The 16,216-nt window shown below is 39.6% G+C and overlaps 3 protein-coding genes across 3 annotated transcripts in view; 1 reads left to right on the top strand and 2 right to left on the bottom strand.

Moving 5' to 3' along the window:
- Positions 1 to 6,274, bottom strand: part of LOC118424364 (E3 ubiquitin-protein ligase UBR3-like) — a 41,709-nt gene extending 35,435 nt beyond the window's left edge. Inside the window, exons 1-3 of the mRNA XM_035832913.1 lie at positions 6,015 to 6,274; positions 4,301 to 4,514; positions 307 to 449 (exon numbers count right to left, since the gene is read on the bottom strand). Coding sequence (XP_035688806.1) covers positions 307 to 449; positions 4,301 to 4,514; positions 6,015 to 6,243 — 586 coding nt within the window. The 5' untranslated portion in view covers positions 6,244 to 6,274. The remainder of the gene's footprint in view (positions 1 to 306; positions 450 to 4,300; positions 4,515 to 6,014) is intronic.
- The window catches only part of LOC118424537 (trichohyalin-like), a 565,429-nt gene that overhangs the window by 128,055 nt on the left and 421,158 nt on the right, over positions 1 to 16,216 (top strand). The gene's annotated exons all lie outside the window — the stretch shown is intronic.
- Positions 13,513 to 16,216, bottom strand: part of LOC118424571 (vacuolar-sorting protein SNF8-like) — an 18,961-nt gene continuing 16,257 nt past the window's right edge. Inside the window, exons 6-8 of the mRNA XM_035833197.1 lie at positions 15,046 to 15,190; positions 14,549 to 14,623; positions 13,513 to 13,934 (exon numbers count right to left, since the gene is read on the bottom strand). Of these exons, the coding sequence (XP_035689090.1) occupies positions 13,836 to 13,934; positions 14,549 to 14,623; positions 15,046 to 15,190 (319 nt within the window). The 3' untranslated portion in view covers positions 13,513 to 13,835. The remainder of the gene's footprint in view (positions 13,935 to 14,548; positions 14,624 to 15,045; positions 15,191 to 16,216) is intronic.

The raw sequence follows: 16,216 nt of genomic DNA, 5'->3' as shown, positions 1-16,216 counted from the left end.
TAAGGTTTGCAGGAAGCGTAACCATCATGTAATTTTCTAATGTAAAGGTTCCGTTAAAATATGTGTACAACACTGCTTGATTTTAATTTCAAATAAAACATGCCTCTGTAGCTTGTAAAATAGAAATTTGGCAGAGGAAAGCATTTTTTTACATAAGTTGACCATAATTCCTTTTACAACATCATGTACAATTTTTATTGTATGAATAATTTAACAGTGAGGTTTGATAGATACATGGCATGATGATAACCATGCTACTGCAGAGCCATGCTGTAAGAAGCCCCAAGCATAGAGAGGGTAACTCGCCTATACCGGGTCTACAGTGGTCCCGGAAGTGTTGGACAACTCGCAGCAGGATTCTCGGGATGATCGCCTCCGCCACTGCCAGGACGTCGTGCGGACAGGGCGGAACGTTCATGTTCCTGCCGGGGCCGTGTCTGTGGCAGAACCTGGGAAATTCAAAGGCAAAACAATTAAAACCAGGCCTTTATAGCCAGGCATGCGTCCAGGTGTCATTTGGACACACTTTTCTTCACAAGAAATTGTACGCATTAGATGCCCTTACACTGGGGAGCAGATCCTCTGACAAGCATGAAATTCTGATTGACCAGGGATACCACTAAGTCATTTGTGATCATAGTGTTCTACTGTTGCTCATCAGGATACCTTAGGCACCATTTTAACTTTAAATTCTTAAAAACTCTGTACCATGGAAGGTGGATGACTGGATGCCCCCAGAAGTTCAAGGGCAAGCTTATTAACACCCCAGCATGACACTGACCTAGTGTCTACTAGGCCATGTTGATTTGACTATATGGATGACATCCTCTAGCTATCTGGGAACCCCAAAACTGATGCAAGCATGCAAATTAGAAATAAGTTTGGCCTAAAAAATTTTGCCTTTATCATGAAATCTAAGTGGTCAGGAAGGTTGAACAAATGACTGTAAACAGGTCTAGAGTAAGGTGTATAGAACCGTCATTTTGGTCTTTCCCATCTTTTTCTATGACCTTGAATTGACCTTGCCATGCTATGGCATTTATGGCATTCTATGCCATATCTTTGCTCATTATGCAGTTGCTTTTTACGATTTACAGTATGGTTGAAAAAATTGATGTGTGCATAGATGTCATCCATATCACCACATCAACATGGCTCTATGTAGGGTAATGTGGCCTCCATAGAGATCATGAAGATTGACTCACATCATGATGTTTGTGGTAAAATCTATCAAGTCAGAACTTGCAGACATAATTATCATTCTACCACATGCTGACAAAGTAATTACCTAGTAATACCTACATAGGCAGTTAACGCAGCAGCAATAACTGTGAAAAGTAATATCACGGGATGGTTTCCTTAATTACTAGTATGATGATGATATTAGCAATTGAATCCCACGGCAGACCTACCTGGGGGTACAACTACACATCATTTGTTAGGTTAAACGTACTTTTCGTGATACTACAGTCAAACCTGTATTAGGGGCCACCTCTACAGAGGGGCCACCTGTCCATAGTGGCCACTTTTTGTCGGTCCCTTGGGTATCTTATCTACAAGTTGCCACCTCTATACAGAGGCCACCTGTCTATAGTGGCCAAATTTGTCCGGTCCCTTGAGTGGCCGCTATAGACAGGTTTGACTGTATCTGCAATACTTGATGTTTTGCAATGCTGGGTAATATCTCTACATCTCTGTGTTGGCATACATGTATTTTTTTTGCAACATGGCCTGATATCTTTGTTTTACACTCAATCTTTTCATATGTCTCAAGAATCTTATTTCTAATTGATACGCTTTCTTTAAGTTCAAAGTACTTGTTTGTGAATGGGTAATACTCAAAACAATGGTCCATTTCACTGAAAAGGAATCTGTTTGGTGGAGTAGCCACATCTTCATGTAAACAACACTAACTGCCTCTGTTAAGTTAGACCAAGTTTGACCGTAGAAACTTGATAAAAATGACTATCATGATCAACTCTCCTCTCAGCTCTACTGTGCTCTTGCTATTTTCTTGGACCAATAAGCCTCAAAACGCCTGCAGCCATAGTGTCAGTATAATCTGTTCATTTTCGACATCCGATCCACAGAATTTTTTCAGGTGCAGTTTTTCCGGACCGGATCAACAAGAAACTGTACCAGTACCCACCCCTAGCCACCAATGCACCTAAAATGAATTACCAGCTCTGGTATGTAAGTCTCTATCAACTTAAAGATAAATAGATATGCTTAGCAGGAGAACATGTTTGTGATCACTCAGAAAGGCATTAGAGATGCCGTTCCACCAATCCACTCGAAGAATCTATCAATCTCACGTGTGATCCCGTTACTAATGACATCTTTTCCTGCAAAAGCTTCTGAATAATTCATATCTGTCAGCGGAAAGTGAAGTGAATCCCAATGATACATGTACATCTGACCAAGCAGGTTTTATCTGACAGATATAAAGCAATTAAGAAATCTAGACGATATCAAGTTCAAAATATCATGCAGTATAAATATTATTATGATAAATAAGGAGCAAAAATATTAGATAAAATTCTTCTGTGAGATCTTTTTTGGTGCCTATAAATTGATGCTAATGTCAACATGCAATGTAAACAATACTACAGAAAGACATAATTGAATCGAATGGTGACTGAATTAATAAGAAAACAGACTCCATTTAAACAGTACATACCCATGAATCTAAAAACCATTTTTGAACATGTACGATGTAGTTTCATACATGTAGTAATGTGACATTTTGTATGCCATCCATAAATTACTTTTTCCCTACTGAAATAGTCCTTTGGTAGCAAATTTGTTTGAGTTACAGGGTTAGACTGCAGGGGGATGGTTAAGGATGATATCAATGAAATAAAGCGCACTGAAAATCTACTAATGAGTGAACTGAACTAGCTATCCTTAATTCCTCATCATTCAAGTTCAAAACTGTGGCAATGCTGCAGCAGACAATACAGAATTTTTCCGTCTGGGGCTATATATATTGTGAAGATGACCTCTTACTATTGGTGACATATGGAATATATAGGTCAACAATGTGTCGAACTGAAGGGGCAGCAGACATCGGTATTTTCTAAATATGGCAACTTGTTATAGCTGGACGTGTCAGGGTGCATAATCCATGGGTCATTGTAAACTTGTTAACCTTGAAATGATAGGATAATTGTGGGATCATGACCAGGAAAATTGAGAACCATTATAAACCATGAAAGCTTTTAATGCTCATAATTCCAGCAGGTGCCATAAAACCACCACATAGAAAACGCTGTTATGTACTACATAACAGCGTTTTCTATGTGGTGGTTAAATTGATTATGTAGGCCTTTTGAACATTGTCTTGACGTTGAACACATGGAATATCTGAAGTGTATATATCTAACTAAGGATTACTGATGCTGCATTGGTATGAGTACATCTCATTGATTTTAAATGTGGCGGTATTATGGCACCCAGCAGAATTATGAGAGTTGATGTTAAGCTGTGGAGAGATAATCACCTAGATTTAGCGACCTTTCAGGTTGAGAACATGTTGACAACAACTAGTCTTTTTACTGGCAAAATATGAACATATGGGGAACACTACACAATGATCTCGTTAATTAGGAAAACTTGTTTGCAAACTGTTCTGGAATATCCTGTAGATCATCATTACATTTTTTATACCTTCTGCTTTCCTTTGTATACATATTACTGTCTGTAATATATTCTTTTTAAACAACATTATGTCATAAGAAAAACATGAGTTATCAAAAATGGAAGTTTTGCTGCAGTACCTTAGGAAGCCGCTAGGGGGCCCATTATCAAACTTGATCTTCATTTTCTTGACCCCTACCCATCTACCAAATATCATCAGGGTCCATTCAAGGCTTCTTGAGTTATGCTGTTGACACACAGACAGACAGACAGATAGACAGACAGACAAACCTTCTGGCTAATGCAATAACAAACAGGGTTCTAGCCAGGATTTCATTTTAGCGTAGTGGGAATGGCATGGTAGCGAAGGGGGTGTGGAAGGGGGGTGTCGGCCCCTCCACGGTGAGATTTTGATAATGTAGAGTTAAAAGTTGGTACTCTGTTAACATCACAGTCAGTTTTTAATGGCATATCATCATTTTTCATTGTTTATATATTGATTAGACATTGTTGAACAAGCAAATGACAGCAAAGCACCACTACACTAGTTAAAAATGAGCGTAGTGGCCCTTATTTTAGCGTAGTGGTCACAAATTTTAGCGTAGTGGCCCACTACGCTAAAATGCACTAGCTAGAACCCTGACAAAGATGTAAGCATTACCCAGAAGTCTTCATGACGCTGGTGTCCCCACAGTCGCACGCACCCCCCGCCTGACTACGGAACATGTTGAAGTCGTGTCCGGTGTGGTTCCCTGCTTGGAAACAGTCCGCACACAGCGACATGCACGGTGAGATCCCGCAGGTCCGACATCTGTATGCCACAAAGTTGGCTGTCCATACCAGCCCACATGTGGTGGCATTGTCGTGTCTTCTTACTAAAGAAGGGGAAACATCAATATAGAATTGTTAAGATACTTGCCAACAGACTTGGCCGCTTAGTGTGAGGTATGGTTAGAGAAATGATTACCATCATATTTTACTACATGAAGTTGAGTTTTGCAGTCATGATGTGACAGAATGTTGCACATCATATTTTCTGGTGTCTGAGTCAAACATTTAATAGTATGTTATTATAGTAAATTCATTTTTATGAAAGCATCACAAAGTTCAAATTCCCTGAACACATTATCCCCTGTCAGGATTGAAATGATAGGCTTCAATGTTTAATGGAAGGTTAAGAGCTTACAACAATTTTACTTCAGAAACTTCACAATCAACATGTGTATATGGGGTTTACAAGCTTGTAAAAGCTTCCAAAGAAGGCTAAAATCTAGACCTAAAATAGAAGGAAATAATGAGGATCACCTCTTCATGCAATAGTTAAGATTATGAATTTAGAGCACATGTCCAGGACAAAAGATACAAAAACTGGAAGTTATGATGCAGAACTTTGAACAGAAGCAAGTTCTGCCACCAGGGGACCTCACATCAACCTTGACCTTAACTTCCAAGTGTCAACACAGTCTATCAAAAGATTCTTGTTATTGCTCCGGATCCACATACATGATGTACATGCACACAAACACAAGCTGACAAATGCCACCCAACACTTAAAAAATTTACCTCCATTTTTTTCACAGAAGTAATAAATTGATAAAACCAGTATTGTTCAGTGTTTAGTGGTAAATGCATCATGTTTTTTCAACGTAATGTAATAATACTTATCATAGATCTTAGTAAAACCAAGGAGGTGATATAACCTCCTTGGTAAAACTATTGATAACAGGGTAATCTGAAGGCAGACGTCACCCGTTTATCCCTACTGCTTTGATAATAAACAAAACACAGATACATACTATACATAGATTGACAGACAAACATAGATAGGCAGACAGAAGTAGAGTAGAGTAGAGTAAACATCATTCGGTTGAAGTATAACAAAGATTGTAAATGACATGAAGGGTTGTCAGGGGATGACATGTTGCATCATCTTCAACACGTTAGAGACATTAACAGCCAATCAATGGCCGGCATGGTCCCAGTTTGAAAGACAAATGTTACTTGATCATGTAGTGTTACCTTAGTGAGACCTCAATTTAAGGCCAATTAACAGTGTATAATTGATTTCTTTTACCAGATTAAACGTATAAGAGATTACCAATGTATACACAAAGCAGATTTTATCGATGTAATTTCCTCGCGACATTTCAAACGTGCGCATCTCTCATCTTCCGTGCCTGGAGACGTAAACATCAGCTACATTTTCTAAACTCACAAATAACCGTCTACTTATTCCATGCATCTTATCCTGTCTTAAATATCCAAGGTCATCTTTAAGATTTGGGGGTCCCCAGGGATTATTATTGTTGTTATTCCTGCCGAACTACTGGCCCCAAACGGAGGATACCAGTATAGAAACCCGATCTCTTCCCTACCAATTTTGGCGAAGTCCTCTGGAGTATCCCCACCCGCCACCAACCATTGCAGCCATTCGAGGTTCTCCGGGTCATCGATTGACCTCTCCGGGCTCAAGAAGTGCTCTAGAAGGTTGTGCAAGTCTTGATGTCCCTGAAGACGCGATGTTTCCGAGTCTGAGGAGAGGAAAGCCTTGAGATAGGCGGCGGTTCGGCGCTTTCCCCGACTTATCAGCTGTGCCGCCGCCATCTTGGTTTGTTGTGTTCGCGGAACGCTGGGAATGTGGTGACGTCAATGGCGGGAGTTTTCAATCGTGTGTGCTATCTGACATGTTTAGGCCACAGCAATTAAATCTTATAGGTGACATCAACACACTAATCAATTTCATCTGATTCAAAAGAAACGACTTTTTTCCTTCCCCGAGATGGTGATCATGACGAAATAGTACCAAAATGGGGAGGGACATATCGTGTGGTTACCTTCTAAATGACACTAGTGAGGTGTGTGTAGCCATGACTGTATTTTTATAAGTTAAACTAAAATTAAGTTGGATACTCTCCAACTGATTACGATACCCACGTACGTTTTCACGTAGGTAACAAGTGGGATGATTAAATGACCATGGAGTTCCACGACCCCCGCATAAATGTAGCTTCATCAACGATTGTTTCTTCTTGATGTAAATGACGCCTAACTTGTAAATGTGTACATCACTACACTAGTAGACTATACTCACCACTTATATTAGTTGTACTGAAAACAGCAGTATATCAGTAAAAAAAACGGCGTAAATGACTAGAACGATGTTTTATTCGCGGGTCATTCCTTTCAAACGGTCAAATCATTTAACAAAATACGTACACAGTGGAAACAGCGCACTGTTAAGTATTCAAGCCTATTTCGTATCAAAGTATATATCTAGGTGTGTTAATTACTAGTACATCAATGCATATGACTTTTTTCAATCTTTTGGATCACTGGCCAGCTGGATCATATGCATGAAGACATTATATCTGTCCCCTCTTCCGTGTATTCTAAACGTTAATCAATAAAGCATCTATATCTCGGTCTGGACCAAAAGTTTTTACAGCTTTATATACATGTAGTACTTGATATGAACATAAAATCCTTGAAATGTCTTGTCTTTTATCATTTTCTTATTCACGTTTGAGATACGTACGCTTGTATGCCTTACCCGTAAAATATTCACTGTATGACAGTGGCGAAGTCACTATCAGAACAGCATAAATCGATCTTAATTTAACTTCCGTACTGGCTCTGTTATGCACTAACAAAGCGCTAGAGAGCGCATCTACATCTCTGAACCATTCCAGCCTAGTCAGCAACATGCATTAAGAAAATGACCGAACAAAATTTGACAATATAGTCGTAGTAAGGAAGATCCTAAGATCCTTGGCAATTTCAAACATCCTGTTCACAAAGTCACCACTTAACTGTTCTGATCGTGATACAAGCGACAATACAGTTTTCACCATCGTCATTATAATCATATTATCATCATCACCAAAATCATCATCGTTCTTCCTTTTGTTAGATACAGATTATAGAGGTGACGCAATTACGAAGTTCTGTCTTCAATAAATGTACGATTTGTGGTTCGTTCTTACTGTTAGTCTTTCCCCGACTAGGTTTTCCTTCTGTTCAGTTTCAATAAGTTTCTTGGTAGATGTTTCGTGTATATGTAAAACATTACGAAATATGATACGCCCAAAAGTAAAGCAACTGGATATGTTATTGGAGTCCGTACGGTATCCAGTTGCTTCAGTAACTACTTTTTGACGTATCTTATTACCTGGATGTCTAACCTACATCGACGTACTACGAAATATGCAATAGTTTTCATTTGCAAGTCATGATGGGTCATTCTCGTCATGGCGTAGTTGTATATAGCTATTTCTTTATACATACACCTAGTCTCTATGTACCAGACTCCGGCCTTGCCGAATAGTAATAGGCCAAGTTAGGAATAAAAGCCTAGAAGGAGTTGATTGGCCTAGGTGTGAACTGCATGATCGACTGACTGAGGTCGCATGGCAACGTATTTGTCCATATTTGGCCAAATTCTTCTCTATTTTGTCATCCAGCTGACACGTCTGTTTGGAAATACACAGCAGATTTTACAATCAGAAGTTTGGTTGAACTTTTGGCTTGGTTATTCCGTCGCAGCATTGGAATTGCCTCATGCTCTTGCCTCAGCAGAAATAAAACTCTGGCATGTCTTCAAACGATCGCCAGTACTTGATATCACCATCGCGGCCAACAACACAGGAGTCCCTGCACCATCCCGCTCATCAAGTATAGCCCAGGCTTACATCAACAGATACCATCACCAAGGCAACAGATGCCTCGTTCACCGCGGCTCCTCTTTCTAAATCTCTGGGCTGCCCATAAGCAGGGGTTTATGGTTTCAAACTCTCCATTTCCGACTGTGATGTATGGCCTATTTCCACTTAACACGCCGTTTCTGATACTCTGCTCCAATTCCCTGGGATTTCATTATTACTTCGAACGTTGTCCAACGTTGCGTAGGTGTATGTTCGACCTTATCCACCCAGCGTCCAGTGATATTAGCTTTCCTGCCTATCTGATCTTGCTTGTAGACGCTATCGGCATACCTCTTTAGAACTCTTTTTCTTCTGTCCGCCATGTTGTGAATTTCTTATCACAGTCATCACACACATTATAATACGGAGTTTTACAGTCACCATGAAAGCCTTTCCGGTTTCCAGCTTCGCAAATCTAAAACCATTCTTATCAAGCATCTAATCAGTAGGTAGATCTGCGTATTTGTGATGTCCAAGTTTCTTTTTCTCTTGCAAGATCTGACCTCTCCAATGGCAGTTCGTGCTCAGCTTGCCCATGCTAAAACAAAAGTTAGTTGCCGGACGTGCCTCGGCGAAGTCATTATCAGTATATGCAGATTCATCGCCTACGCTGTTGAGGTGCTCTCTCAAAACAGACAAAGTTGTAAACCAGGGTTACCGTTCCCAACAGGACAGTGACGCTCAACGCTAGAACCACCACCAGAGTCCGGATGAACACCCAATCCACCGTGCTCTCCTTCTCATCCGACACCACAGTGTCGTTGAACCAGGTGAAGTTATCATCCATAAACAAATTGTCAAAGCTCTGGTTGAAGGTCATAGAATCCGGCATCTTACACGAGATATCGATCAATGCTCAATCGCTCCACACATTTCAACAGTCCTTAGGTATTACCTCCTAGATCCTGTTGATTCGAGGCGCTGATTCCAACCAAGTGCAGTTATTGGAGTTTCTGTTAGCTTGGCAGCCACGATGTTGAACCTTAGAAGAATCCAATTTTTCAGCTGAGTGACGAAGGAGAGCTCCCTTCTTTTCCGTGTCTTGTTTTGATAAGATGGTCGTCTGAGACTGAAAGCTCTAAGATGAAGACGAAGACGGAAACATTACTTAAGCATACCTTATCCTTTAACATACACCTAATTCCTCTCTAACGCTAGTCAACAAATGCTTATTGGTAAGTCGTAAATTGTAATCACACTTTATCATTACATTTCATTAGGTGGGACAGCAGGGATTAGTGTTCATCATCTGGGATATTCAATCATGATAATTAGTAATCAAAAACACATGTACACATTACCGTTAATCCCTTTTAATCTAGATTATCTTAATGATCTGATTAAGCCGAAGCACTGACAATGACGTACCAAAAGTCTAACATAAGACTATTTCATCCAATCAGTAAGCTTTAGATAACAGCCCCACTGTAAACATAGCTGTATAAAACATTACACGGTGTCTTATATTGACATATGCAGACACGTACTCTGCTAATGTGCTCTTACTGACAATAATGAGTATAAACACTACATCGATCATAGTAAAATATGTGCAACATATATAACGTATCAAAGCTAAAAGATCCAATGACCAACAGCCTTACCTTCTGTTAGCTTGCGTAGATGTGATGGCCACGACTTCGGCCGCCGACCTAAAAGCACTGAGTTGCAGGAGATGGTAATACTTCCCTTTCCTCCCTCCGTAGCACATAAAAAGTCCGGACCCGTTATCGTCACTGAATGACGTTTGCCGCCTCCGTTATTCTCTGTGCTGTCAGATGCCGCCCTATATAGTGACTGATAGCTCACAAATCGTGCGTATTGTTTGTTGTGGCAACCGGACGGAGGGCACCAGCAGGTTATATTAACTCCTCCTACTCACCACCAACGCGTTACCTTCAAGCTTCGCAGAACATGTCCAACAGTATTTGCTGAAGGGTTGTGCACACATTTACTCACAAAAAGCACGGACGATAAAAATCCCCTCTTTGTAGCGTCAGCGACCGGTTGATGCCATGTCTGTGACAGCAAGCATGGTCACTCCATCAATAAGCATACCAGATACGTGTATCTACCAGACCTCCGAGCCATTGAGCTACAGTGGCCTTACAAACGGGTTGCGCGGCTGCAAATGGAACATCTGGCTATAGCTAGGCTGGAATATATTCATCCGGCGAGATTTCACAATACTTCACTATGAAGTGCCGCGGTAAAATATCACCGACAGTGTCGACAACGCAGCTTGTTCTATGGCAGGCATAGATCCCTCCAGCGCCTCAGATTTCAATGAGATATTATCCGTACCTCAAGGAAAGGTTCCCGAAACCGTCATTTGTTTTGACTGAAACAGGAGGGAGGCAGAGAACTCGCATAGTCTTTAGTTATGATAACCGTTAATCATTGATTAGGCTTTTTAAAAAAAAGGATGTACTCCTGTTATATAATGTTAGTGATACATCAAACAAATAGCGTTTTTACACAATAGACTTGAAGTGAGGGTAGTCAAGAGTAGGACATCGTTGAAAATGCAGGATGCATCCCTTCAATTACGTGTTGTACTGCGATGTGCGATTTTTGCACTTAGCAGCCATTAGCTGTAGTTTGAAGTGTGATTGTCTATTGTAGCACTGTGGGCATGTTAAACTCTATTGACGGTAAGACCATCGTTGGTAGCTTGTGCAATGCAAGAAATGTCATGGCCACGGAAGCTGCCGACTTATCGGTCTGTATTTGCACTGCTCAAGTTATCATCAAAGCAAGTCCATGGTCTTTTCTGTGTCAATCACCATGGTCGCCTTTGGTTGGTTTCTTGGCTTAGCTTAGCCCTGTTTCTTTAGTCATTGAAGTGAACATACCCGTTTATTCAACGATATTTACATTCTATCAAGCACGCCTGGTAGGATTTATAGTCTCAAAGGGCTTTGAAAACTGTTATGGAAATCTACATCTTCGCAACCGTAAACAGATGTTTGATAACAAATGACCTAGATACGATCAAGATTTTTTAAAAAAATCTAAAGATGAAACTCAAAGATTTCGCCAATGCTCGCTATTATTCGGTGTGTCTGTGCGAGATATGAAAACGTAAGATTTGGCAAGTAGAGTTATGTATGAGAAAATGGCATTCCCTTTTCCTTGATGATGTGCATCATAGGATAAACGCTAGAATTTCCATTTTTCAAGATTTATTTTAATTCTTCGATTTAGCTTGTATTCCCCTCTTTCCGTATCAGTGCCAGCTAATTTAGATATATTACACACAAAGACACAGATAACCAGTTCCCTGAATCATTTTGAGAGAAAACAAAAACACAGTAATATTAATACCCTCATGTTTGAAATACGGCAGCAGATGTGTGAACTGACACGTTGACAGACTGGTAAAATGGTAATTGAGAACTGGTGTGAAAGATAATGACAAAGCTGACATCAGGCAACAAGTTCAATTCCCAGTCCCAACTGTTGTGATGATGTTATGAGAATAGCTGATTTGATCACATTTCCCTCAGCCAATGGCTGTGGAGGGAAAGTAATTCACTCCATTTCCTCTCTATGTGAAGCCAATCTCTGCAACAATAATCTATCTCGTAATGTTTCTGTCCAAGGCTACCAAACGAAGACAATAATTAGATAATGCCACTCATACATTCTATTTCCTGTTCATCATTACCAATTTGAAAACCCTCCTTCAAAAACCCTCTGATGCCAAACAGAAATAGAGCACAACATCAGCTCTATAGATGCATATTTGCCATTGCAGGAACATCTTTGTACAGTTGAAACACTTCATCCTTAATCATTTTTAAACAGTTTTTAAGTTGATATATGCTACGGATGTATAGGAGGTTTGCAAATCCTTAAATGGGTGCCTTGTACTTGCTTTAATAAGGCCATACCAATTCTATTTGTTGCTTCTCGGATTCGCCTGTCCATTTATTTTCATTAAAGAAAAGTCGGAAGAAAAAAAGAATACAGGTTTTGCTATCACAAACCTGTAAATATTACCATTCAGAGCCACATACACTTAATTTCAGTCTAAAAACAATGCATTTTATTCAGAACATTAGCAACAAATCAAACTAAGGGATTCATCGTATAAGACGGGCCATTAAACTCCTAAGGCTGTTGTTTTTTTGTGTTATTTAAGCCATATATCTTCACCCCGACCTTTTGATAAATTATTATCATTACTTTTTTTTTAACTGTCTGTCCAACCTTTTTTCTGAAAAAAATCTGAGAAGCAACAAATAAATTTGGTGTGGCCTTAGGAGCTCCACAGCCTGCTAATTCAAACAGGCTTACACATCCATCCAGGCTGGAAGTTACAAAAAATATCTGTTCTTTGGTATGTTTGTTGATGTTGTACATGTAGGTACATGAGTCTGTTTAGCATACATTTGCTGAATCGTTTTTTTTAATGCATGGGAAAAATTGGTGCTAGTAAAGTCCAATGTTTGTGGATTCATTTTCCTGTCATCCTAGCTGGTATTGCTTAACATTATTGTATTAATGTGTAAATGACTTGTTTTAGTATTTCCTTCAACTGCATCCTTCTCTTTTCCCCTCCTGATTATCCTTCATGGTGTATTCTATAACTTTTACATATTGTTGATATATGTACCAGTATTGCAAACACACAATACAGCATGTATACCTATTACCTACCTATATTCTCTGGTGAAGGGAGTGCATTACTGTAACAGTAAAATGAATTGCATGTCTGCCTGTCTCCCTGGGCTACTATGCGATATTCCATTCAATATTCCATTTTCTCATCTGGAGTCTATAACAAGGCCTATGGGGAATAGATTACCTTGAAATTTATTACAACTCCTTTCATGAAAAACAGACCTGACCTGCGCTAAAGGTTACATTGTGGGAAAAATGCTCCAATTAAACCAAAAATTGCCAGCGAAGTGTAATCAGGGACTCCAGGTGGAAATATAATTGGACATACACATGTATTGTCCTACTCCTTTGCCACATGTAGGGTAGAATTCGAAAAAGAATGCCAGTGAATGAATCATAGCTGGGGGCACCAGCTTTATACAAGTCTCAAAATACTAAAGTCAAAGTACTTACCATAATGATCTATAAGGGCTTTGAGTATCAACTTATGTAGCATTCAATTCACAATTAACATTCACAAAAATGAACTTAAAAACGAAAAGTAAACATACTCATTTTATTCAATTGATACTTCACAATTCCAAACAAATATGTTGCATCTGGGGGCTTTTCATGATAAATCACTACCACTGGATAAAAGAATGTACAGTAACTGTAACACCAAGGAGGTTCTATAACATCCTTGGTTACACTCATGATCAATTTGCATCTGCCATATTTTTTCAGTATTATCCAAATGAGAACAAATGCAATATTACAGCTCCTATGGACCACAGGAGCTAACCTTCAATACCCTATCTTGAGAGTTAACCTTCAGTAGGATATCTTTGTTAAATTATCTATACTATATATCTATAGTATTCTATACTATCCAGCAGGATCAGGGAATAGTGCAGGGAACCAGTACTGTCTCCCTTCAGTTGCCTGGTCATCCACCCAGGCCAGGCCTTCCTTCACCATGTGGTCCTGAGAAGGTGTAGGAGAAACAGAATCAGTATACAAGTAAAACACACAGTACATGTACATTTTATGTATACTGACCAGGTTTCTAGCCAGCATCCGTCCTTCTGTTCATTTACGGAATTTTGCTACTGGGGACGGACAAAAATTTTGCCATTTCCGTCCTCTGTGATGGACATGGGCATCAAAAGGCCAAGTGGTTAGGTTAGCAGACGTGAAGTCAAGGGGTCACACGTTTAATTCCTGGCACTCCTGGCTATAGGATGTGTCCTTGGGAAAAGCACTTTACACAACTTTCTTCAATCCACCCAGGTGTAAAAATTGGTACCTGACTTTGGTTGGGAAGGTAAAAGGTGGAAGGAGAGGGATGGGCTCTGTCCTCCAACATCATGCCCTAGACACAGTGGCTAACAACCCACTACCTCTATGGCCTCAAAAAGGCTATTTTCACTGAAAATAAGCTTTTCATAACCTAGCAAGCAAAGGCAATTATGTCAACAATTATGGTTGAACAGATTTGATTGATGGCTACGAAATGGCAAGCCTTAGGGGTTTCCTTCTTTGGCCATAGCAACTAATATATGAAATGACTGTGTGACCTTTCCATTAATTGTCCTTACCAGTACTCTCTGTGCCCTTTCTGTCTCCCATCGGAGCTTGTTGACAATGGAAGATTCTGACACAAACCCGCTTCCCTATAAAAACATGACACAACAATAATTGCACGGTGGTATAAACAATATCCTGAACACTATTGCGGTACCAGATTTGGAATATGAAACATCTCTTTAAAATCTATTGTACATTTCAAATACATGTATGTATGAAGGACAATCCACATTTAATTATTTAGCACATTACCTACACCACAATATATGCCATACACTACATTACTCAAGCATGTTGAATATGATTTTGGATGTGGTCAGACGGTTCAGATAACATTCGTTATCTTTTGATATATGTGTATGATTCAATATTAGGAGATTGAGAACTTCATAATAATTGATGTGTGTGACTGTTAAGCATCATTATTGCCCAGAAACCACATATCATAAAATGTAAAGAATTAATTATTGTAGCTGCCTCCAAGAGTAAAAGAATGAAAGAGCATTACCTCTGCTAGCTGCAGTACAGTGGTATGGTCCATGTTAAGCTCCCCTGGGACTGACTGCACCAGGTACCGCCCCCCTCCCACAGGGATGGCTGTGAACCCACTGCCCAGGACTTTCAGCTTCTTAATCGCTCTTAACAAATCATCACTGGAACAAAATATGATAAATACATCATTAACAAATCAATGGTAATAATCCTCTTCAACGCTGTGGATCACAAGGACTTTCAGCTTCTTTATCGCTCTTAACAAATCATCACTGGAACAAAATGATAAATACATCATTTGTCATAATCCCCTTCAACTCTGCGGATTGTTTTGGGTATTACCCTAAGTCTAGAGAAAAATTGGCTTGAATTTTCTTTCTCAATTGCTCTGTCATAGTACTCATACAAAAGGCATCTATCCAACCTACCCGACCTAGTTTTGGTTTTGCTGACACCTTCCATGATGAAATGGCCTTTTGCCAACAAAGAAAGCCTGGATAAATGACAGCATAATAATGGAAACAGGCACACCTTTACTCCCATATCCATCTTTCCAGACAGGAACACTTTTTCATCCATTCTGTACACATAGTTCCTTGGATTACCAGGAAATGTGTGAAGAGAATTTGGATGAAAAGTTCCTGGAAGCCATTAGCAGTTAGAATGGCTTTTACTTTGGGCCACTTGGGGACTAGCTAGTACTAAGTTGTCACAGCAGCACTTTTAGCCACTGTCTTCCTGACACAAGGGTGCAAGAATTACCCAGGGAGTACAGGGTTGGCATGACTAATACAATTCGTAGTTTCTATGATATCTAGTAAGAGGCTCCACAATAACTTTGGAATTCCACTTTTCCCATTTTGAAATGGGCTTATATTTTCAATATAAAAGCACTTGGTGAAAAGTCTTTACATATGATTGACAAGTATGATGTACAGTTGTGAAATATGATGAAAACTTTCATGAATATTCATTTTGAAAATTTTCTTCCTGCAGGAATTTCTGCAGGAATTCCTGCAGGAAGCATTTTTCGTGCAGGAATTCCTGCAGGAAAAACTTTTTCCTGCAGGAATTCCTGCAGAAATTTCCTGCAGGACAAAGGTAAATTCCTGCAGGAAGAATGTTTTCTGCAGGAATTTCTGCAGGAATTCCTGCAGAAATGACCTTATAATTGCAGATTCTAAAGC

Source organism: Branchiostoma floridae, chromosome 10 (genome assembly GCF_000003815.2).
Source record: "Branchiostoma floridae strain S238N-H82 chromosome 10, Bfl_VNyyK, whole genome shotgun sequence".
In the NCBI taxonomy this organism is placed as follows: Eukaryota; Metazoa; Chordata; class Leptocardii; order Amphioxiformes; family Branchiostomatidae; genus Branchiostoma; species Branchiostoma floridae.
The sequence above is the reverse complement of the archived record's forward strand: the minus strand, read 5'-3'. Positions and strand labels throughout refer to the sequence as shown.